This window comes from Oncorhynchus keta, chromosome 27 (assembly GCF_023373465.1).
Source record: "Oncorhynchus keta strain PuntledgeMale-10-30-2019 chromosome 27, Oket_V2, whole genome shotgun sequence".
In the NCBI taxonomy this organism is placed as follows: Eukaryota; Metazoa; Chordata; class Actinopteri; order Salmoniformes; family Salmonidae; genus Oncorhynchus; species Oncorhynchus keta.
This window is the reverse complement of record NC_068447.1, coordinates 9,671,415-9,696,367: the sequence shown is the minus strand read 5'-3', so window position 1 is coordinate 9,696,367 and position 24,953 is coordinate 9,671,415. Positions and strand designations below refer to the sequence as shown.

General features: G+C 41.9%; 1 protein-coding gene across 4 annotated transcripts in view; it reads right to left on the bottom strand.

Moving 5' to 3' along the window:
* Nucleotides 1–3,692: 3,692 nt before the first annotated feature.
* Nucleotides 3,693–24,953, bottom strand: part of LOC118372845 (myelin transcription factor 1-like) — a 48,993-nt gene continuing 27,732 nt past the window's right edge. For all 4 annotated transcript variants that reach the window (XM_052481596.1, XM_052481598.1, XM_052481599.1 and 1 more), the window contains 14 exons: nucleotides 24,394–24,522; nucleotides 22,113–22,327; nucleotides 21,764–21,966; nucleotides 18,846–19,091; nucleotides 18,517–18,677; nucleotides 18,216–18,278; nucleotides 17,693–17,761; nucleotides 17,389–17,451; nucleotides 16,803–16,886; nucleotides 13,851–14,072; nucleotides 13,521–13,612; nucleotides 12,989–13,092; nucleotides 12,314–12,457; nucleotides 3,693–12,072 (listed from right to left, as the gene is read on the bottom strand). In XM_052481596.1, the coding sequence (XP_052337556.1) occupies nucleotides 11,929–12,072; nucleotides 12,314–12,457; nucleotides 12,989–13,092; nucleotides 13,521–13,612; nucleotides 13,851–14,072; nucleotides 16,803–16,886; nucleotides 17,389–17,451; nucleotides 17,693–17,761; nucleotides 18,216–18,278; nucleotides 18,517–18,677; nucleotides 18,846–19,091; nucleotides 21,764–21,966; nucleotides 22,113–22,327; nucleotides 24,394–24,522 (1,939 nt within the window). In that variant the 3' untranslated portion in view covers nucleotides 3,693–11,928. The remainder of the gene's footprint in view (nucleotides 12,073–12,313; nucleotides 12,458–12,988; nucleotides 13,093–13,520; nucleotides 13,613–13,850; nucleotides 14,073–16,802; nucleotides 16,887–17,388; nucleotides 17,452–17,692; nucleotides 17,762–18,215; nucleotides 18,279–18,516; nucleotides 18,678–18,845; nucleotides 19,092–21,763; nucleotides 21,967–22,112; nucleotides 22,328–24,393; nucleotides 24,523–24,953) is intronic.

Sequence of the window (24,953 nt, the reverse complement as noted above, 5' to 3'; positions counted from 1 at the left end):
GTCCAAAATATCCACAACATATATGCAAACGTGTCAGATCATGTCAATTAAGTAGTTTAGTTAGCATCTAAATGTCTGGTTGACACATTGGACATCTGAAGAAGAAAAAAAAGCCAATCGTAATCTGAGTCTTCCACGCAGGCAGAACAACGATTCGGGACTAACGTTAGGTCGACAGACACACGCCAACATAACGTGAATTGGAAAATATAATTACCTAGAACTTGATATTCAAATTTTTCCGTGTTAAAAATATCGATGGCCGCTACAAATCAGCTTGTTTTAAGGCTTTTGTTCGGAAGCGCTCAGATAGTTCACAGTTAGTGCTAGCTAGGCGCTAACGTTACAGCTTCTACCCCCAAAACGGTACAGCTTCTACCCCCAAAACGGTACAGCTTCTACCCCCAAGCCATAAAACTGCTGAACAATCAAATGGCTACCCAGACTATTTGCATTGAACCCCCCCCCCCCTTTCAGTTTAAAAAATATATTTTGGATTTTTGTACACTGCTGCTACTCGCTGATTATTATCTATGCAGTCACTTTACCCCTACCGACGTACAAATGACCTCAACTAACCTGTACCGATAGTCTCGTTATTTTTATTGTGTTACTTTTTTACTTAAGTTAATTCATTAAATATTTTTTCTTAACTATATTTTCTTAAAACTGCATTGTTGGTTTATTAATGTGTTGCCTGCTGTATTCGGAGCAGATGACAAATACCTTTTGATTTGAGATGTAAACGTTCAACCAGTCAACGCGCTTACGTCATACGTAAGAAAAAGCCATGTCGATCTGATTATCATTTTGATTGGCTATTGATTGATACTATAAAATAAATCATGGGCCTAAACATACAATATAGTAATTGAACAAGCCCAACTGTAAATGTGCACCAAAGTGAATGTGGTGCAGGCTGCTAGATAAAATATATTTACAGAATAGAATAGAAAAACTATGATTTAAAAAAAAAAAGTATAAACTTGATTAATATAGCACATCAATCTGTTGAATGCAAGCTTTATATTTATCTTTAGGATTAGGCTGGAGCTGGAATGTTGACATGAAACTAGGGTTAAGGTTAGGGTTATGGTTGAGGTTAGGGTTGAACCGGGATGTGGACATGAAGCTAGGGTTAGGGATATGGTTGAGGTTAGGGTTGAACTGGGATGTGGACATGAAGCTAGGGTTAGGGTTATGGTTGAGGTTAGGATTGAACCGGGATGTGGACATGAAGCTCGGGTTAGGGTTATGGTTGAGGTTAGGGTTGAACCGGGATGTGGACATGAAGCTAGGGTTAGGGATATGGTTGAGGTTAGGGTTGAACCGGGATGTGGACATGAAGCTCGGGTTAGGGTTATGTTTGAGGTTAGGGTTGAACCGGGATGTGGACATGAAGCTCGGGTTATGGTTGAGGTTAGGGTTGAGGTTAGGGTTAGGGTTATGGTTGAGGTTAGGGTTGAACCGGGATGTGGACATGAAGCTCGGGTTATGGTTGAGGTTAGGGTTATGGTTAGGGTTAGGGTTATGGTTGAGGTTAGGATTGAACCTGGATGTGGACATGAAGCTCGGGTTAGGGTTATGGTTGAGGTTAGGGTTGAACCGGGATGTGGACATGAAGCTAGGGTTATGGTTGAGGTTAGGGTTAAGGTTAGCGTTAGGGTTGAACTGGGATGTGGACATGAAGCTAGGGTTATGGTTGAGGTTAGGGTTAAGGTTAGGGTTGAACCGGGATGTGGACATGAAGCTTGGGTTATGGTTGAGGTTAGAGTTATGGTTAGGGTTGAGCCGGGATGTGGACATGAAGCTAGGGTTATGGTTGAGGTTACGGTTAAGGTTAGGATTATGGTTGAGGTTAGGGTTAAGGTTAGGGTTAGGGTTGAACCGGGATGTGGACATGAAGCTAGGGTTATGGTTGAGGTTAGGGTTATGGTTGAGGTTAGGGTTACGGTTGAGGTTAGGGTTAGGGTTGAACCGGGATGTGGACATGAAGCTAGGGTTATGGTTGAGGTTAGGGTTAAGGTTAGGGTTATGGTTGAGGTTAGGGTTACGGTTGAGGTTAGGGTTAGGGTTGAACCGGGATGTGGACATGAAGCTAGGGTTATGGTTGAGGTTAGGGTTAAGGTTAGGGTTATGGTTGAGGTTAGGGTTACGGTTGAGGTTAGGGTTAGGGTTGAACCGGGATGTGGACATGAAGCTAGGGTTATGGTTGAGGTTAGGGTTAAGGTTAGGGTTATGGTTGAGGTTAGGGTTACGGTTGAGGTTAGGGTTATGGTTGAGGTTAGGGTTATGGTTGAGGTTAGGGTTAGGATTGAACTAGGATGTGGACATGAAGCTAAATGACGCAAATCATATTTTATCAGAGCTGAATTATGTATGCTGTCTGTTCTATTATAGTAGTCTAAAATAAATAGCATATTGTAATTTATATTTATATGTGTACACAGACAGCAACATGCCTTTTAAAAGGTTATAGTAGTTCATGCTTGTTCACGTTATAGAAAATAGGCTACTGGAGTCTGAGGAGATTTCACTGACTAAAATGTATTTTACTTTTATTTCACTAGGCAAATTATTATTTACAATAACGACCTGGCAAATATCTGACTCAAACATGTCATGTGACTGTGGCACACTATAGCCCAGCAGATGGCAGTGGTCAACCATGTCATGTGACTGTGGCACACTATAGCCCAGCAGATGGCAGTGGTCAACCATGTCATGTGACTGTGGCACACTATAGCCCAGCAGATGGCAGTGGTCAACCATGTCATGTGACTGTGGCACACTATAGCCCAGCAGATGGCAGTGGTCAACCATGTCATGTGACTGTGGCACACTATAGCCCAGCAGATGGCAGTGGTCAACCATGTCATGTGACTGTGGCACACTATAGCCCAGCAGATGGCAGTGGTCAACCATGTCATGTGACTGTGGCACACTATAGCCCAGCAGATGGCAATGGTCAACCATGTCATGTGACTGTGGCACACTATAGCCCAGCAGATGGCAATGGTCAACCATGTCATGTGACTGTGGCACACTATAGCCCAGCAGATGGCAGTGGTCAACCATGTCATGTGACTGTGGCACACTATAGCCCAGCAGATGGCAGTGGTCAACCATGTCATGTGACTGTGGCACACTATAGCCCAGCAGATGGCAATGGTCAACCATGTCATGTGACTGTGGCACACTATAGCCCAGCAGATGGCAGTGGTCAACCATGTCATGTGACTGTGGCACACTATAGCCCAGCAGATGGCAGTGGTCAACCATGTCATGTGACTGTGGCACACTATAGCCCAGCAGATGGCAGTGGTCAACCATGTCATGTGACTGTGGCACACTATAGCCCAGCAGATGGCAGTGGTCAACCGCGTCATGTGACTGTGGCACACTATAGCCCAGCAGATGGCAGTGGTCAACCATGTCATGTGACGTGCAGCCTGTCATCAAACACTGTCCTCCATTTTGACAAACGACAACACAAGAGAGACGTTTTTTCTTTTCTTTTCTTCTCTGGCAACCCATAGCCTACAGTGTATGGCATACACACACACACACACACACACACACACACACACACACACACACACACACACACACACACACACACACACACACACACACACACACACACACACACACACACACACACACACACCAATTAATGCAAGCGACCGATGCACTTGTCTATAATTCTTTATTAATGTTTTCCATAGATAACATGGTTGATACCCCCACAATAACTGACATCTCTTATCTTGTTTATAATACTGACACAGGAACATGGGAACATGTACACAAGTACACAAACACAGAGTCACAATTTCAGCCCAACTACAGAGTTAACCTCCAAAAGAAAACAGGAGACCCAGAGGCCGTGCAGCCAAGGCCTGTCCTGCTTTACAAAATAGTAGCAAAAGAACAATCACCTCTACAAAAGTAACAAAAATCCTTACTATCTATCATTGTGGAAGTGCTTGTAATTTTGGAAGTTTGTAATTTTCAAAAGGGTATTAATAATATGAATGCCTAGAAAATCCCCAGTAAAAATAGCTCATCTCTGTAAAAATGGGCTAGCAGGACAACCCTTGGCTGTGCATTTAGTCACAAACTTTTTTTTTCTCTCAAATTTTTGTTAATACAACAACAATAACATTGTTCCTTAAATACAAATATGTACAGAGACTTAAAAAAAAAACAATTATTCTTCAAAATAATGCCCTAAACACTAATGCATTGTCTATAATAAAGGTTATGCTCATTTGGATATTTCCTTCACAGAAATCGACCATGCAGTTGGATACCTGAATCATCGTAATTAGATCACAGTTTCTTTACCATTATATCGTATTGATGTTTTGTGTCTCTGTAACAACATGAATGTGTCACCACGGCAACAGCAATAGTATCTTCTCCTGCCTGTCAAAGACACATTTAATATTCTTTCTTCTTTTTTAAAATAGCCCCCCCAATCCTCCCTGACCCCCTGAACATTTTGTCTTCACCCCTGCCAACCTCCTGAGCAGGATTTGAGCCAGCTTCTTCAAATGTAAACATACCTTTGCCTGCAATGAGTGGAGAGAGAAAGGCACACATGATAAAAGCACACAGCTTTAAGCTACAGTACCTACAGAGGTTTTGGTTTGATTAGCTAAATGACACCTTTTTACCATTCTACCAGATATGATTCTCCTGGGAATGTTAGTGTGGTATGTATGTGATCTACTTTGATTTGTTATGTTTTGTGTTTTTAAATTGGATAATATTGTTTGAAGTATAGGCACCTAATGATTGGCTACCTCCTTTGCTGGACAGAACAGAATCAGGGGACCATTCTCAGGGGCCTTCAGATGTGTACAGTACCAATCTCAGAATAGGGTGCTTTGGGCTATCTTTTCTCATGTTTACAGGGTACTCTACTCTGTCTGTCCTCACTTTAACTGATGAAGGAAGGTCAAAGGTCATTAAAGAGAGGACACTAAGAAACTTTGTATACCCTGGCCTACCACAAACTGAGATATTAGATCATTGGTTTTATATTCTGCATTATTCAGTGTGATCACGTTTGATCAGAGCGAACAGAGACAGTTTATAAAAATAAATAAAAACTGTCAACACAGAGTTACATTGGCTGGCGTAACATGACCATGTATTTACACACTCTACTCTGTGCCAATTTGACACAGTCCAAATTTTCAGTGCTTCTATCCCATGACAATTGGCCATTTAGGAAAATACTAAAACATTACAAATACAGAAGACAGGAACTCTTTATAGGAAGAATATGTTCATCACTCATTATCAAATGAACAAGCTGTTGTTGTTAACACTTGATTATATTACGTGTTGTACCTAGCTTTATAAATGTGTTGGACTGCCATTTAGCCATTTAATCTTACATCTCAGTGCAGTTCAAGCAGTTTAAAAGGAGTCATACCATATCGAATGAGATATGAGAATAATCGTAATCTGTATACTCTTGTATTGTAGTCGGTATGTGCATTAAAGGGAGGTGGAAGAATAAGCTACTTTCTTAATCAAATGTATCAAGAACTCCTTCCTGAGGAAAAGTCACACGAGACAAAAGCCTTTAAAGGTTTTGACATTCTGAGTGATGGACACATATTTATGTAACAAACGCCTCTCTCTCAAACCAAGAGGGAGACCTCTAGAGCTGCAAATCAATCTCCACTCCCACACGTTCCTCTCTCTCTCTCAAACCAAGAGGGAGACCTCTAGAGCTGCAAATCAATCTCCACTCCCACACGTTCCTCTCTCTCTCTCTCAAACCAAGAGGGAGACCTCTAGAGCTGCAAATCAATCTCCACTCCCACACGTTCCTCTCTCTCTCTCTCTCAAACCAAGAGGGAGACCTCTAGAGCTGCAAATCAATCTCCACTCCCACACGTTCCTCTCTCTTCACTTGGAGGGCTTTGAGTCAATCCCTGCTATCGCTGCATGCTTTGGCTAGTGTCTTAGTATCGTATTTATTTTGTAGATTTAGTCAGTTCTTTCCAGTAACCTGCGAGCACAAACCCTGCATCCCCTCTATTTATTTTACCTTTATTTAACTAGGCAAGTCAGTTAAGAACAAATTCTTATTTTCAATGATGGCCTAGGAACAGTCGGTTAACTGCCTGTTCAGGGGCAGAACAACAGATTTGTACCTTGTCAGCTCGGGGGTTTGAACTTGCTAGTCCAACGCTCTAACCACTAGGCAACCCTGCCGCCCCGGCAGAGGGGATGATCAAAAGATTTTGGTCTGAAAAGTATTACTGCCATGTGTAAACACGCGATAGCATTAATTGAATCAAACACTCCGGACACTGATGCAAAGGGAATTATACATCTCAAACGGTGTTTGGATTTACATTATCAGTCAGAAGTTTGGACGCAGCTACTCATTCAAGGGGTTTTCTCTTATTTTTTAAACTAATTTCTACATTGTAGAATAATAGTGAATACATCAACACTTTGATATAGCACATATGGAATCATATAGTAACCAAAAAAAAGTGTTAAAACAACTCAAAATATATTGTATATTTGACATTTTTCAAAGTAGGCACTTTGCCTTGATGACAGCTTTGCACACTCTTGGCATTCTCTCAACCAGCTTCATTAGGTAGTCACCTAGAATGCATTTCAATTAACAGACGTGCCTTATTAGGAATTTATTGCCTTCTTAATGCGTTTGAGCCAATCAGTTCTGTTGTGACAAGGTAGGGGTGGTATACAGAAGATAGCCCTATTTGGTAAAAGACCAAGTCCATATTATGGCAAGAACAGCTCAAATAAGCAAAGAGAAATGATAGTCCATCATTACTTTAAGACACGAATGTCAGTCAATACAGAACATTTCAATAACTTTGAAAGTTTCTTCAAGTGCAGTTGCAAAAACCATCAAGTGCTATGATGAAACTGGCTCTCATGAGGACCACCACAGGAACCAGCATTCTCTCAACCTGCTTCACCTGGAATGCCTTTCCAACAGTCTTGAAAGAGTTCCCACATATGCTGGGTAATTGTTGGCTTCTTTTCCTTCACTCTGCATTCCAACTCATCCCAAAACATCTCACCATTGGTTAGAGCCTGTAAGTAAGCATTTCAACTGTGCCCGTGACAAATAAACTTTGATTTGATTTGAAAGGAAGACCCAGAGTTACCTCTGCTGCAGAGAATAAGTTCATTAGAGTTAACTTCACCTCTGATTGCAGCCCAAATAAATGCTTCACAGAGTTCAAGTCAAAGACACATCTCAACATCAACTGACTGCTTGAATCAGGCCTTCATGGACAAATTGGTGCAAATAAACCACTACTAAAGGACACCAATAAGAAGAGAATTGCTTGGACCAAGAAATACCAGCAATGGACACACCTGGTGGAAATCTGTCCTTTGGTCTGATGAGTCCAAATGTGGGATTTTTGGTTCCAACCTCCATATCTTTGTGAGATGCAGAGTATGTGAACGGATGACCTCTGCATGTGTGGTTCCCACCGTGAAGCATGGACGAGGATGTGGATGGTATGATGGTGTGGGTGTGCTTTGCTGGTGACACTCTCTGTGATTTATTTAGAATTCAAGGCACACTTAATCAGCATGGCTACCACAGCAGTCTGCAGCGATACACCATCCCATCTGGTTTGCGCTTAGTGGGACTATCATTTCTTTTTCAACAGGACAATGACTCAAAACACACCTCCAGGCTGTGTAAGGGCTATTTGACCAAGGAGAGTGATGGAGTGCTGCATCAGGTGACCTCGCCTCTACAGTCACCAACCTCAAACCAATTGAGATGGTTTGGGATGAGTTGGAATGCATAGTGAAGGAAAAGCAGCCAACAAGTGCTCAGCATATCTGGGAACTCTTTCAAGACTGTTGGTAAAGCATTCCAGGTGAAGCTGGTTGAGAGAATGCTAAGAGTTGGCAAAGTTGTCATCAAGGCAAAGGGTGTCTACTTAGAAGATTCTGCAATCTAAAATAAAATTTGATTTGTTTAACACTTTTTTTTGGTTACTACATGATTCCATATGCGTTATATCAAAGTGTTGATCAAAGTGTTGATGCCTTCACTATTATTCTACAATCTACAATGTAGAAAATAGTCAAAATAAAGAAAAACTTTGAATGAGTAGGTGTGTCTAAACTTTTGACTTGTACTGTACATTAAAACACAAACAGGGTGAATATGCAGGTCTTTGTTTCTCTTCTTCTCACTCTGCTGGGGTGAGTACCAGTACATTCCTAGTGGCCATAACCCAGTGTGCTATTAGAAGTCCATACTCAAATGCTGGCACTTTCAATGGTTTAAAAAAAATACACAAGAGAGTTTCATTACACTTTCTGAAAGCTAATTACACTACCCATTATCACAGGGTCTCCCATTAGGCTACCTCATTATAGTACCACAGGGTCTCCCACTAGGCTACCTCATCATATTATCACAGGGTCTCCCACTAGGCTACCTCATCATATTATCACAGGGTCTCCCACTAGGCTACCTCATCATAATATCACAGGGTCTCCCACTAGGCTACCTCATTATATTACCACAGGGTCTCCCACTAGGTTACCTCATCATATTATCACAGGGTCTCCCACTAGGCTACCTCATTATATTATCACAGGGTTTCCCACTAGGCTACCTCATCATATTATCACAGGGTCTCCCACTAGGCTACCTCATTATATTATCACAGGGTCTCCCACTAGGCTACCTCATCATATTATCACAGGGTCTCCCACTAGGCTACCTCATTATATTATCACAGGGTCTCCCACTAGGCTACCTCATCATATTATCACAGGGTCTCCCACTAGGCTACCTCATTATATTATCACAGGGTCTCCCACTAGGCTACCTCATCATATTATCACAGGGTCTCCCACTAGGCTACCTCATTATATTATCACAGGGTCTCCCACTAGGCTACCTCATCATATTATCACAGGGTCTCCCACTAGGCTACCTCATCATATTATCACAGGGTCTCCCACTAGGTTACCTCATCATATTATCACAGGGTCTCCTACTAGTTGCAACAGATCACTCAGAGCAAGTACTACACTTTCCCTATTGGCTTTTTAACGTTGTGATCTGTGTTTGAGAGCTGACCTTATCATAATCTTATCACAACGACACAGTACTGCACAATATAACGCCAATGTGACCAAAGAGGCCTCTATGCATGAACTCACTCACAGGACACTTGAACGAAGAGCCAACCATTTAGTTAAGATTACAGACATTTCAGATTCACTACAACATACATTAGCATTTCAGATTCACTACAACATGCGTTAGCATTTCAGATTCACTACAACATGCATTAGCATTTTCACCATGTCTGGATCAAAGATAGAGAGAAATCCATAGAAAAGGAAACCTAAAAAGCCACAGTCATATCCGCCTCTATTCGTCACAACTCTCAGACAGGTGTAGTTCCTCTGATAAGCTAACAGAAGAGGAAAAGAGGCAACAATTACACTGGAAAAATATATGCATGTTTCTATTCATATAGCTTTTAAATGTCTATTTATACAGAATGTATATACAGTGTACTTATGGCCATCTTGGCAAAGAAACAAAGGCATCTGAAACAATCCCAACTCTCGGTCTGACGCCCTGGTCATGTCACGTGACTAGACATTGTACATTGCAGAATGCAAAGAATCAGGAAAGAAAGTGAGGGGTTTGTGGCACTTTGTGCATCAACAAATGAAATCTAAAATAAGGCTACATGGGCGTAGTGGATCTGATATTAGTTGTCATTCTCCTTGATGGTTTAGTTTTTCCTTAAAGTGTTTTAGACACAGACATCTAGTCTAGAACACACTGGAACAGAGCTCTAGAACACACTGGAACAGAGCTCTAGAACACAATTGAACAGAGCTCTAGAATACACTCGAACAGAGCTCTAGAACACACTTGAACAGAGCTCTAGAACACACTGGAACAGAGCTCTAGAACACACTGAAACAGAGCTCTAGAACACACTTGAACAGAGCTCTAGAACACACTGGAACAGAGCTCTATGGAGCTTCTGCCCAAGACATTTAGAGAAAAGAATAAACAGAGAAAAAATAGTTGATCAAAAGGCATTAAAACATCTCTGGTACATTAAAGATGTTTTGGGTTAGCCAGTGTTGGCCACTACAAAGCGCTCGGGGAAGAAACATATTATCCTTCTATTTTCTTGGTCTTATTTTTCCTGACAAAACGCAAACAACTCCTTGCTGACACAAAGACAATCTGATACCATCAGAACAGTGACTGTTTTTGTTGGTTATTCTGCTTAGGAATAACTGCTGGTATATCTATGAAAGCAAATCAAACAATATTCTATGATTTTCTTTCGGGCCATGTTTTTTTCTTTATTTAAATATTAGCAATGGATTTTAAGACTACTAAGACTCAGCCATCACAGCACACACAGAAATGACTAAATAAATATACAACCATATGACAGTCAATTTCCTCAATATTAAATAAATAATAAATACATACTTTCTTTTTAAGCCGTGGATTTTCTGAAGATACTTTATCATAACAGAAATAACAGAAATGAAAACAGTTTTATAAAATTATCAAAACTTTGTCAGTTATAAAATATCTGCACTTAAAAATGTTAAAAAAAAATATTTAAAATAAAATAAGATATATAAAATAATTAAGTGTGAACAGTTATCTATATAGATTTTTAAATATTGATGTCGAAGACTCCCTGTTTTAAATCTTTATGGCCATGATTAGACCAGCAGGGTTGCATTTTGTGTTTCACAAAACAAAAAAATAAAGTGAATAAATAGATAACATTAAATAAATACAAGTAGTTGAACATAAAATGGCAATAAATTACAATTTTGTGCATTCACAAATGTTTTAAATTTATATAACAAGAATTATTGTACCACAAACTATTCATTGAAATGAAGTGCAATTTCTATGTTCATAAAACTAACTGGAATTGACCATTACTATCATCATTCAGTTCAAAGAAAAAAGGCTGTATTTGCTGCTCTCACACACGAGTTGTTCCATTAAAAATATAGTACAGGCTGTACTGTTGATTTTCAGAAGAGAAAAACTCCCCCGTGATTTGTGACTTAATCTTCATTTGAAGAGTTGTTCCGCTGATTTGAGAGAGAGAGCCGTGTTGACATCTTGCTGCAGTAGTAACAACAATAAGTACATGAACCATTGCTCAAGAAGACCTCAGAGTTCAGTGATTCTCCATTTGCTTCTCCTCAATAGGGGTTGCTGCACCGCTCACAAGCACGCTCTCCTTATCCTGCCCCAGAGCAACCCTCCTTATCCTGCCCCAGAGCAACCCTCCTTATCCTGCCCCAGAGCAACCCTCCTTATCCTGCCCCAGAGCAACCTTTCTGAATGAAGCCTTAGTGTCTTCCCTAGAACACAACGTTGGCGTTTCATCGGCTTGGTTTTTGATATTTCCTCAACGGTTTTCTTCACCTCATGTAGGCAGGTCAGACCCACTACTTCCCATCTTTCTTTCTTTCTTTCTTCTCCAAATTGTTGCTGAAGTAAAGCTTGAATTACAGTATACATTGGGACAGTCAATGAGACACCTCCAAAACAGGACAGACATGAAAACGACAAAGATAACATATAACAAACAAACAAATCCCCAGATATAGATTTTTTTTTCATCAATTCAAACTGAAGGATTTGGTTCCGTTCCACTTCCTCCTTCCGATCCCAGCAAGCAGCAGGTTTGGATTTTGGTCCTAGTTAAGTTTTTCTTCTTTTCAGAATGCTCCCTGGGTTTAATTTAAGTTGTCGTTTATAAAACCTGAATGCCCTTTTTGTATTTGTATTCTCGGTAAATATACTGTGGTCTCTTGACTCCATCTCTCCTTTTACATGTTTTCACTTTTTTTTTTTCAAGGTTTTCACACCTTGATGCTCTTCACAGCCTTGTTGATGCTCTCCAGCAGAGCCTTGTTCTCCGGGTTCTGGAAGCACTCCTTGTTGGTGTACATGTCAGTCAGGGTGCTCAAGTAGCTGTTGAAATTCTGCTCAGTGATTGGCTCCTGCTGTGATGCGAAAAACAAGGAATTTCAGTTTGTTTGTACAGTATACAGTTTCTGTTTAGTGTGTTTCTGTCCATGTGTGTATTAGTTTGTGTTAGTGTGTGTATTAGTTTGTGTTAGTGTGTGTATTAGTTTGTGTTAGTGTGTGTATTAGTTTGTGTTAGTGTGTGTATTAGTTTGTGTCTGCATGTTCAAGCCTCGGCCACAGATGTTTCTGTACTGTATGTAAATGTATTTAACTCACCATGTGTGGGAGACGTATGTTGGCCAGGCTGCGGATCAAGGCGTGGCTGAGGCCAGATAGCTCCACGAAGAGAGCCTCATTCTGCTCCTCAATCAGCTTGTTCTCATCCTCAATGTTCTTCAGGTTCTTCTCCATGGATGAGATCTGCACCACAGCCCAACAGTTATTTACACATTCTGTATATACATTTACTTGAGCTCAGTCATTTTGCAATAAACCACAATGTTAAACTGTTAGATATTGGCTCACTAATGCGACACGTACGCAAACACACACACACTGTCATGTGCCTTTCACTGAGGACTGGCTTCCGTCTGGCCACTCTAACATAAAGGCCTGAATGGTGAAGTGCTGAAGAGATGGTTGTCCCATCTCCACAGAGGAACTCTAGAGCTCTGTCAGAGTGACCATCGGGTTCTTGGTCACCTCCCTGACCAAGGCTCTTCACCCCCGATTGCTCAGTTTGGCCAGGCGGCCAGCTAAGTCTTGGTGGTTCTAAACACACACACACACACACACACACACACACACACACACACACACACACACACACACACACACACACACACACACACACACACACACACACACACACACACACACACACACACACACACACACACACACACACACACACACACACACACACACACACACACACACACACACACACACCTGTGTCTGCAGGTTCACCATGTCTGTCTCCATTTCGTTGTTGGTCTCGTTGAGCTCATTGATCTCCTTGTTGAGTTGCTTCATGTCCTCGTCATTATCCAGAACTACAGGATGGAAAGGGAGAGACACATGATGTCATCATTTGGGGCGGCAGGGTAGCCTTGTGGTTAGAGTGTTGGACTAGTAACCGGAAGGTATCTGTTGTTCTGCCCCTGAACAGGCAGTTAACCCACTGTTCCTAGGCCGTCATTGAAAATAAGAATTTGTTCTGAACTGACTTGCCTGGTTAAATAAAGGTAAAATAAATAAGAGAGAACAGGAAAACTGGGGCAACATCATAGTTTGAAAAACAAAACGATGCAATGCTCTCTCGCCATTAAAAAATGAATTATTTTATTAAACCAACTATTAAAAGCTTGAAAAGAAAAAGAAAAGACCCGGAGGTAATGAACAAACATTCTAGTTTGAAATACTATATTGACTAGACATTGACTGCCACATAAAGGTGTTCCCTATTCCGTTGTTCTCTTACCGCCACTGGCCCTGAACTTGGTGCTCAGGTACTCCTCTCCAGGGAACTTGGCTTTCTTCTTGGCAAAGGAGGCTCTGGGACAGCCAGAGAGACTACAAAACAGGAGGAATAAAAATGGTCCATTTCATCAAGTTGAGTATTTGAAACCATGAATGAAACACAAAATGATACAGTTAGATTGATGATGCAACCAGGGGTAATAATCTGCCCTGTGTTCTGTGTTGTCATTGGTCTTTACCTGCAGTGTGTGAGGAAGCTGGCCTGTGATTGGCCTTTACCTGCGATATGTGAGGAAGCTGGCCTGTGTTCTGTGTTGTGATTGGTCCTTACCTGCGGTGTGTGAGAAAGCTGCCGTTGGCATGTCCTGATCCATCGCAGTCGGGGGTGGGGCAGGTGGGGGCCTCCGTCTTGAAGGCCTTCCAGGAAAAGGGGTTACCGTTGAGCATCCCTTCCTTCTGCCTGCGGGCAGCCAGCGGGCACCCATAGGCACTGCGATGCGTGGCGTACTTCCCACTGATGTGACCTAGGCTGTCACAGCCAGGCACAGGGCATCTGTAGGGAAGAGAGAGAGTGACAGAGAGAGAGGGGGGTAACATTAGTATATCTATAGATATATGACTTGCAGAGAGAGATGAGATGTAAAGCACAAAGTGTATGGTAAATATAGTTATAACATAATTTCATGTAAAAAAAAGAATGTGTAAGACTGCCATTACTTGAGTCGCATTAGCTGGCATCATTTCACTATGTAACACTATTTCACTATGTAACACTATTTCACTATGTAACACTATTTCACTATGTAACACTATGTAACACTATTTCACTATGTAACACTATGTAACACTATTTCACTATGTAACACTATTTCACAATGTAACACTATTTCACTATGTAACACTATTTCACTATGTAACACTATTTCACTATGTAACACTATGTAACACTATTTCACTATGTAACACTATTTCACTATGTAACACTATTTCACTATGTAACACTATTTCACTATGTAACACGATTTCACTATGTAACACTATGTAACACTACTTCACTATGTAAACACTATTTCACTATCTAACACTATTTCACTATCTAACACTATTTCACTATGTAACACTATGTAACACTATTTCACTATGTAAACACTATTTCACTATGTAACACTATTTCACAATGTAACACTATTTCACCATGTAACACTATTTCACTATGTAACACTATTTCACTATGTTACACTATTTCACTATGTAAACACTATTTCACTATGTAACACTATGTAACACTATTTCACTATGTAACACTATGTAACACTATTTCACTATGTAACACTATTTAGCACTATTTCACTATGTAACACTATTTCACTATGTAACACTATTTAGCACTATTTCACTATGTAACACTATTTCACTATGTATCACTATGTAACACTATTTCACAATGTAACACTATTTCACCATGTAACACTATTTCACTATGTAACACTATTTCACTATGTAACACTATTTACTATTTCACCATGTAACACTATTTCACTATGTATCACTATGTAACACTATTTCACTATGTAACACTATTTCACCATGTAACACTATTTCACTATGTAACACTATTTCACTATGTAACACTATTTACTATTTCACCATGTAACACTATTTCACTATGTAACACTATTTCACTATGTAACACTATTTACTATTTCACCATGTAACACTATTTCACTATGTATCACTATGTAACACTATTTCACTATGTAACACTATTTCACCATGTAACACTATTTCACTATGTAACACTATTTCACTATGTAACACTATTTCACTATGTAACACTATTTACTATTTCACTATGTAACACTATTTAGCACTATTTCACTATGTAACACTATTTCACTATGTAACACTATTTACTATTTCACCATGTAACACTATTTCACTATGTATCACTATGTAACACTATTTCACTATGTAACACTATTTCACCATGTAACACTATTTCACTATGTAACACTATTTCACTATGTAACACTATTTACTATTTCACCATGTAACACTATTTCACTATGTATCACTATGTAACACTATTTCACTATGTAACACTATTTCACTATGTAACACTATTTCACTATGTAACACTATTTCACTATGTAACACTATGTAACACTATTTCACTATGTAACACTATTTCACTATGTAACACTATTTCACTATGTAACACTATTTCACTATGTAACACTATTTCACTATGTAACACTATGTAACACTATTTCACTATGTAACACTATGTAACACTATTTCACTATGTAACACTATTTCACTATGTAACACTATTTCACTATGTAACACTATGTAACACTATTTCACTATGTAACACTATGTAACACTATGTAACACTATTTCACTATGTAACACTATTTCACTATGTAACACTATTTCACTATGTAACACTATTTCACTATGTAACACTATGTAACACTATTTCACTATGTAACACTATTTCACTATGTAACACTATTTCACTATGTAACACTATTTCACTATGTAACACTATTTCACTATGTAACACTATATAACACTATTTCACTATGTAACACTATGTAACACTATTTCACTATGTAACACTATTTCACTATGTAACACTATTTCACTATGTAACACTATTTCACTATGTAACACTATGTAACACTATTTCACAATCTAACACTATTTCACTATGTAACACTACTTCACTATGTAACACTATTTCACTATGTGACACTATGTAACACTATTTCACTATGTGACACTATGTAACACAATTTCACTGTGAGGCCGAAAACCTGCCCGACTAAAAACAAAGTGTTACTTCATCGCTGTAGGTTTAATATTATTGGTACCCCGCTATAGGTACTGTACCTGTTGCCTGGCATCATGTTGTGGTAGCATAACCAAGCACATTCAACAAACACAGACACCAAGGTCTTTTATTAGCTGTCGTCAGTTGAAAATAGACCATTTCAGAGAAATATTAATGTAATATTTTTTGAGACATGATCTACACTGCAATACTCTACGATGAACTACAGTACTATGAGTCAGCACAGGCAGCGCAGTGCGTCTCAGGCTGGTCTGGGTGTGGTACTGCTGTGATGATGTCATCTCTAGGAGACAGACTGGGGACAGGTCATCCTGCCTCTGCACGGAGGTCAGGGTGACTGCCTTTACTATTTTTGGATGTGACTTTTACCGTATATCTTAATTGGAAGAAAAAAGGGCCGTGGCTTTCTTTAGTGGTACGAACTTTAAGAGCTCGGAGTCCTCCTTGTCGTCCTTGGTGGGAGATGTTTTTAATCCACCTTTCTTGGCACGGGGGCACCCAGACAAACTGAAAACACAAAGTATGAAGCCGATAAAAAAAGGGTGGAAAAACACCTTTGAACAATCGTCTTTTATGGTGGTGACGTTACTGTTTGACAAAAAGGGATGGAACATTATATGGAAAGCATCTTATTTTTTTATTCTAGTCAAGCCCGAAAGAAAGTGAAACATTTTTTAAATTAAAATAAAATTAAAATAAATAAATAAAAAAACGCTATTTTAAATAGTAAATCCAACAAAGTAGGAAAACCAAACTAAAAGGATAAGCATATCAAAAATAGATAAAACTTGATTTTTCACAGTTGCGGATGAGTGTATGAGTGTATGAGTCCTGCCTGAAACTACCATGATCTCTTTCTAAGCTTCACTGGCCTTGTGGTCTGTGTGTGTGAGAAGGAGGAGCGAGGGAGAGGGAGAGAGAAGGTCGTTTTGCGACTGTCTCCCATACAAGATGGAAAGTAGGTAGGGATGGTGAACGTAGGTTGGTAGTCCACTGATGAGCTCTGTACCTTCTGTGGGAGGCGTAGTTTCCAGTGTTATGTCCTGAACCATCACATCCTGGAGTGGGGCACCTGGGAAAATCAAGGGCAATGGGTTAAATGTAAGCACACCCACAAAATAGAACCATCACATTTGCACCATAGCAACTGATGGGTGTGGGGGTGTAGGAGTTCTGGCTTGTCAGCGGAGATGGGTGCGGGAGAATAACAAGGGCAGATGCAGTAACAGTAATGTTAGCAGTCCCAGTAAAAACAGCAGAAATAGAAGTAAATAGAATTGATCAGGAGAAAGCCCAGTGGAAGACAGACATACTTGAGTTCAGCAGAGTGGGTCGCCATGAGGGACCGAAGACTCTTATCAGCAAGAGGACACCCAGACAGACTGAAGGGAGAGAGAGGAGATAGAAAGATAAGAGAGAGAGAAAGAGAAGAGAGAGGGAGAGAGAAATATAAGAGAGAGAGAGTAAGAGAAGAGAGGGAGAGAGGAAGAGAGAGAGAGAAAGAGAAAGAGAAAGAGAAGAGAGAGAGGGAGAGAGAAAGAGAAAGAAAGAGGAGAGAGAGAAAGAGAAGAGAGAAAGAAGAGAAGAGAGAAAGAGAGAGAAATAGAGAGGATAGATAAAGAGAAGAGAGAGAGAAAGAGAAAGTGAGGGAGGAAAATAAATCAAAGACGAAATATAGTTCAAAGTTATTGAGAAAGTCTTTGGAAATAGAAAACATTCTATTTTTGATGCAATCTTAATCTAAATTGTTATTTAAGTTAGCTGCTATGTTTATTGTATACAGTGTGACTACATCATTGGCTCAGGGCTTGTGCTATATAGAGGGGCATACCATACCTGCGATGGGATGCATAGTTTCCGGTGATGTGGCCACTGCCGTCACAGCCAGGAGTGGGGCACCTGGAGACAACAATAGAGAGGATAGGAAAGGAGAGGAGAGGAGAGGAGAGGAAAGGAGAGGAGGAGGGAGGAGAGGAGAGGAGAGGAGAGGAGAGGAGAGGAGAGGAGAGGAGAGGACGGTGAATGACAGTATCTCAGGGGAAAGGGGATCAGAAAATCAGAGAGAGTGTCATGGTGGACTTAAAGGATGCTTTGTACAGTCGTTCCTCCAGGGAGAATAGACAGACCATTGACTTACAGGAGCACATCTTTCTTGCAATCCTTTGGCTGTTGAAACTGGACCTTGAAATTTGGGGTGGTGACCTCTCCAGGGTACTTCCTCTCCTCGGGGTAGTCCTGCATCAGGTCCATGTCCTCAGGGTCGGACGAGGCAAACGACTGCGCTGTGTGGTGCTCCATCTGTGCAATCAAATGGAATCAAGAAGGGTGGAAAACACAACCGAATCCTTTAGTACATTTTAAATGGTTTGTTACGCATGAGTGTACACATGGCAACGAGCCTCCATGATCATAATGAGGAGAAGAGACAAGGACAGACGAAGGAGAAGAAGAAGGTAGAGGACAGACCTCCTCTGTATCCTCCTCCCGCTGGCGGTTAGGTTTGGTGTAGTCCAGAGGCTCCTCCCAGTGTTCCTGTTTGTAGGCGTGGCCCGTGTGGGGCGAGGTCATGCCACTGCTGCTTCCGTGGTGCAGGGAGGATGAGGAGGAGGAGGGGTCCGGGGAACATACCCCAGGGCTGGTGCCCTCTCGTTTGACGGGCTTCTTCATGCTCAGGTCAAGAGTCCCATTCTCGTCCACCTCGATGTCCATGCTCTGCAGAGGGCAATTATGGTAATGCTGACAATCACAATAGCATTACATTGTCTCATGTGATACACACCACAATGTATCACGACAAGTCTATCCCCAGCGCCTGTTATCTTAATGCCCCACCTGTCTCTCTTAAACACATTTGAATGGACATACATTGCCAACAGAGCTGGTCAGGCTCCGTTTGTATTGTCAGATCTATAAGACCGGGGAAACAGAACCTCTCTTTAGTATTCATCTGAAATGGTATTCATATTGGCTGTAGAGGAGCCAGAGAAATCAAAGAGTTACGCGCCGCGGGCACGTTGGCTGTGGGGAGCAAGAAAAAAATGGGCCCTGGTCCCAGAACGGTCCCTGGCTGACGAGCACTACTACTGAGCTACGACGGCCATTAATCTTCCCTTTCTATCGCCCAACACCATGTCAGGAAATCAAAAAAGTATGAAACAGTCACTCTCCCCGCAAAGGCAAAAAGCTTTTTAAAAAAACACAGTATGGGTGAGAGTGCTGCTCCAATTACATCTCCTGTGCACAGATAGACAGAGGGAGGAAGGGAGGGAGGGACAGAGAGATTCGGCCAGCAGATAATGAAAAAAGACTACCTGGTGGAGGGTAATCCGAGGGAACTGGCAGCCAGCCAAATTCAATAACAACATGAAAAGGATGAAGGGATAGGGGGAAAAAATATATAAAGATAGGTGATGCAACAATACCTCAACACCATCCTCTTCCTGTTAATGAACGCCACCTGATGTTACATTCTATTTGCTTGGCAGTTGCTGAGCTCTAGGAGTCTAGGGGTAACTTGGCAGTAGGTGAGCTCTAGGAGTCTAGGGGTAACTTGGCAGTAGGTGAGCTCTAGGAGTCTAGGGGTAACTTGGCAGTAGGTGAGCTCTAGGAGTGTAGGGGTAACTTGGCAGTAGGTGAGCTCTAGGAGTCTAGGGGTAACTTGGCAGTAGGTGAGCTCTAGGAGTGTAGGGGTAACTTGGCAGTAGGTGAGCTCTAGGAGTGTAGGGGTAACTTGGCAGTAGGTGAGCTCTAGGAGTGTAGGGGTAACTTGGCAGTAGGTGAGCTCTAGGAGTCTAGGGGTAACTTGGCAGTAGGTGAGCTCTAGGAGTCTAGGGGTAACTTGGCAGTAGGTGAGCTCTAGGAGTTTAGGGGTAACTTGGCAGTAGGTGAGCTCTAGGAGTGTAGGGGTAACTTGGCAGTAGGTGAGCTCTAGGAGTGTAGGGGTAACTTGGCAGTAGGTGAGCTCTAGGAGTCTAGGGGTAACTTGGCAGTAGGTGAGCTCTAGGAGTTTAGGGGTAACTTGGCAGTAGGTGAGCTCTAGGAGTCTAGGGGTAACTTGGCAGTAGGTGAGCTCTAGGAGTTTAGGTGGTAACTTGGCAGTAGGTGATCTCTAGGAGTTTAGGTGGTAACTTGGCAGTAGGTGAGCTCTAGGAGTCTAGGTGGTAACTTGGCAGTTGGGGGAGCTCTAGGAGTCTAGGTGGTAACTTGGCAGTAGGTGAGCTCTAGGAGTCTTGGGAGTAACTTGGCAGTAGGTGAGCTCTAGGAGTCTAGGGGTAACTTGGCAGTAGGTGATCTCTAGGAGTTTAGGTGGTAACTTGGCAGTAGGTGATCTCTAGGAGTCTAGGGGGTAACTTGGCAGTAGGTGAGCTCCAGGAGTTTAGGTGGTAACTTGGCAGTAGGTGAGCTCTAGGAGTCTAGGTGGTAACTTGGCAGTTGGGGGAGCTCTAGGAGTCTAGGTGGTAACTTGGCAGTAGGTGAGCTCTAGGAGTCTAGGGAGTAACTTGGCAGTTGGGGAGCTCTAGGAGTCTAGGGGTAACTTGGCAGTTGGGGAGCTCTAGGAGTTTAGGGAGTAACTTGGCAGTAGGTGATCTCTAGGGGTTTAGGGAGTAACTTGGCAGTAGGTGAGCTCTAGGAGTTTAGGGAGTAACTTGGAAGTTGCTGAGCTCTAGGAGTCTAGGGAGTAACTTGGCAGTAGGTGAGCTCTAGGAGTCTAGGGGGTAGCTTGGCAGTAGGTGAGCTCTAGGAGTCTAGGGGTAACTTGGCAGAGTTAGATCTCTAGGAGTCTAGGTGGTAACTTGGCAGTTGGGGGATCTTTCGGAGTTTAGGGAGTAACTTGGCAGTAGGTGAGCTCTATGAGTTTAGGGAGTAACTTGGCAGTAGATGAGCTCTAGGAGTCTAGGTGGTAACTTGGCAGAGTTAGATCTCTAGGAGTCTAGGTGGTAACTTGGCAGTAGATGAGCTCTAGGAGTCTAGGTGGTAACTTGGCAGAGTTAGATCTCTAGGAGTCTAGGTGATAACCTGGCAGTAGGTGAGCTATAGGAGTCTAGGTGGTAACTTGGCAGAGTTAGATCTCTAGGAGTCTAGGTGGTAACTTGGCAGTAGGTGAGCTCTTGGAGTCTAGGAGTAACTTGGAAGTAGGTGAGCTCTAGGAGTCTAGGAGTAATTTGGCAGTAGGTGAGCTCTAGGAGTCTAGGGGTAACTTGGCAGTAGGTGAGCTCTCGGAGTCTAGGGGTAACTTGGCAGTAGGTGAGCTCTAGGAGTCTAGGTGGTAACTTGGCAGTAGGTGAGCTCTAGGAGTCTAGGGGGTAACTTGTGGACACAATCAGGACAAAGAATACATGTTAGCAGCAGGTATAAGCAGGGCTAAAGATAGGGGGCTTGCCTACCTTGCTAGCCAAGTCCTGGTGCTTGGTGCTCAGGTTCTCAGGCCTCTCCCAGCAGCGTGTGGACAGGTTTAGGATAGCGGTGGCAGCCATGTGGGCTGCCTGGGCTTCATGGGAGTAGTCGTAGGCAGAAGAGGAGGCAGTCTTTCCATAACCTCCATGCAGGCTGAGGTTGGGAGAAGAAGACTTGGGGGACGAGAGTTTAGCTGAGGGAGCAGAAAAAAGATAAACAGAGATTTTAGCTATATCATCGTGTCCTGTTGTGTGTCTGTATCTGTGTCTGTATGTCTGGGGGGGGGGGTTGTCTTTGTGGGCTAAAGATATATACGGCTATAGGACAACATTTCCTTACATTTGAAGGCTTTGGGTGAGGCTTCGCTGGTCGGTATCTTTGGAGCAAGCATGCGTTTCCCAAACACCTGACAGTCGAAGCTTGCATAATCAAAGGAGACCTTGGAGTACTTCTCCAGCTCCTTGGCCAGGTTGGCACGAGGTGTGGCAGGCACCATATTGGGCCTGTACTGCCCATAGTGAGGTACTTCCAGCTGCTTCACAAAACACATGGGCCTGGAGGGGAGGGAAAGAGAGAGAGAGAGAGAGAGAGAGAGAGAGAGAGAGAGAGAGAGAGAGAGAGAGAGAGAGAGAGAGAGAGAGAGAGACAAAAAGAGAGAAACAAAGAGAGAGAGAGAGAGAGAGACAAAGAGAGAGAGAGAGACAATGAGAGAGACAAAGAGAGAGACAAAGAGAGAGACAAATGGAGACAAATATAGTTTATTTCACTTTTGTATATTATCTACCTCACTTGCTTTGGCAATGTTAACACATGTTTCCCATGCCAATAAAGCCCCTTGAATTGAATTGAAAGAGACAAAGAGAGAGAGTGAGAGACAAAGAGAGAGAGAGAGAAAGAGAGAAAGAGAGAGAGAGAGAGAGAGAGAGAGAGAGAGAGAGAGAGAGAGAGAGAGAGAGAGAGAGAAAGAGAGAGAGAGAGCGAGAGAGAGAGAAAGAGGGTGAGAGAGAGAGACAAAGAGAGAGAGCGAGAGAGAGAGAGACAGTGGGTGAGAGAGAATTGAATTGAATTGAGAGAGAGAGAGAGAAAGGGTGTGTGTGTGTGTGAGAGGAACAGTCTGCTTGGGAGGAGAGAGGCAGGATTAAAAGCTCTCTTATCAGCAGAGGGCACATTTGCATATTGTAGAGCATGGAATTGATTAGCTTTAAACCCTCTCGTTTTCCTGGAGTGCCAGGGCTTTTGTCAGACCTGTTGGGGTTAAATCCACTGACACACGCAAATGGTCCTGGGAGGGGATAGTGTATTCCAGTGATTTCCCTCTACTTATCACAGAGTATAGTACCCCATCCCTCACCGCTCCTACCATGTACAATCCCATATCCCTGGTCACAGACAGTAGCCTGGAATGGCTCAAACAACATGCTCTCTCGCATGGCTCAAAGACTGTCTGGGATGAAATGGCTTCTGTCATGTTCACAGACACATAGACAGACAGTGTTGAACTGAGCTGTGTGCTTTCTGCCATTGAGCACTGGGATAACCTTTCTCTTTATTCAACGTGGATAGCATTATAACAATGATATCATGTCGAGTATTTAGCCAGCTCGGGTGTGTTTTCACAGAAAAGGCCAGCTCATTTGAATGACAATGAAGAAAAAACAAGGCTAGCTTTATTATGTTTAAATACTTGGGCACTTTGTCGGACCACAGACGAGGTTCCTCAAGGAAAGCAATTATTTTCCCTTATCCTCACAATACCCTCTAACTCGCATAATTAGCTTATCGGGTGGCATTATTAATTAAAATACCAAGAAATGAGGATGTACTTAGCATAATACCTCTGTCTAGTCGTTAAATGTAATTATCATTCTTTTGAGCGTGATGAGGGTGAATAGAGAGAACAGGATGTTGAGGTGACATGACAAAAACATCATTGCACTAGTGCTGATTAAAACTGGGATGTCCTGATTGACATATCATACAAGGGCTCCGCCTGCCGAGCAGTCGACAACAACACGAGTGGTGCTACTCAGTCACTGCAAGGTCACAGTGTCACGCCCTGACCTTAGAGAGCCTTTTTATTCTCTATTTGGTTAGGTCAGGGTGTGACTTGGGTTGGCAAATCTATGTGTTCTATTTCTTTGTTGGCCGGGTATGGTTCCCAATCAGAGGCAGCTGTCTATCGTTGTCTCTGATTGGGGATCATACTTAGGCAGCCTGTTTTCCACCTGAGTTTGTGGGATCTTGTTTTTGTTCAGTTACTGTGTAGCCTGCAAAACGTTACGCTCGTTTATCTTTTTTTGTTTGTTTTGGTGTTCATCTAAATAAAATAAGATGTACGCTTACCACGCTGCGCCTTGGTCTCCTTCTATCAACGAGCGTAACACACAGGGTTGGGGTCAAATCCAATTTCATTTGAAATTCCAATTAAATTCTTGAATTCACTCATGAAGTGGAGAATTTATGTTGAATTCAATTGGAATTTCAACAATCTTCAAGTTAGAATTGGAATTAGGCTGTTTGGACTTCCTGGATTTGCATGAAATAATTTCTCAACTTGTATTTCTTTATTTCCTATAGATAGATAGAAAGAGGTGTTACCAATCACAGAGCAGTTCCTTACCTTAAAACTCTGTCATTGTTGTTGGGACTTTCTTTGAGGTGCTCTCTGATTGGCTGGGAGAGATGCTGCTTGTCAAGGTTGTGGCTCTTGGACAGCTTCTCTGTGGCTGCGATGGGGCATCCTGACAAACTGGGACATCCAATAAGAGGAGAGAGTGAATACTGGGGAGGAGTCAGGGTACTGTACAGTACATCTACATCAAACTGATCCAGAGTGACATACAGAACATGCAGTCACATAGATAAACACATAATGAAACACACACACACATGCACACGCACACCAACATACATACACACACATACACACACACACATGCACACACATACACACACACACGCACACACACACATATAAACATACACACATACATTGCCTTGCAAAAGTATTCACCCCCTTGGCGTTTTTTCCTCCAAATTGGTGAAGTGAAATGAAAAAAAAATAACTTGTTTCAAAAAACAAAAACATGTTTTTAAATTTTAAAAAAACATTTTAAAAAACGGAAAAGTGGTGAGTGCATATGTATTCACCCCCTTTGCTATAAAGCCCCTTAATAAGAT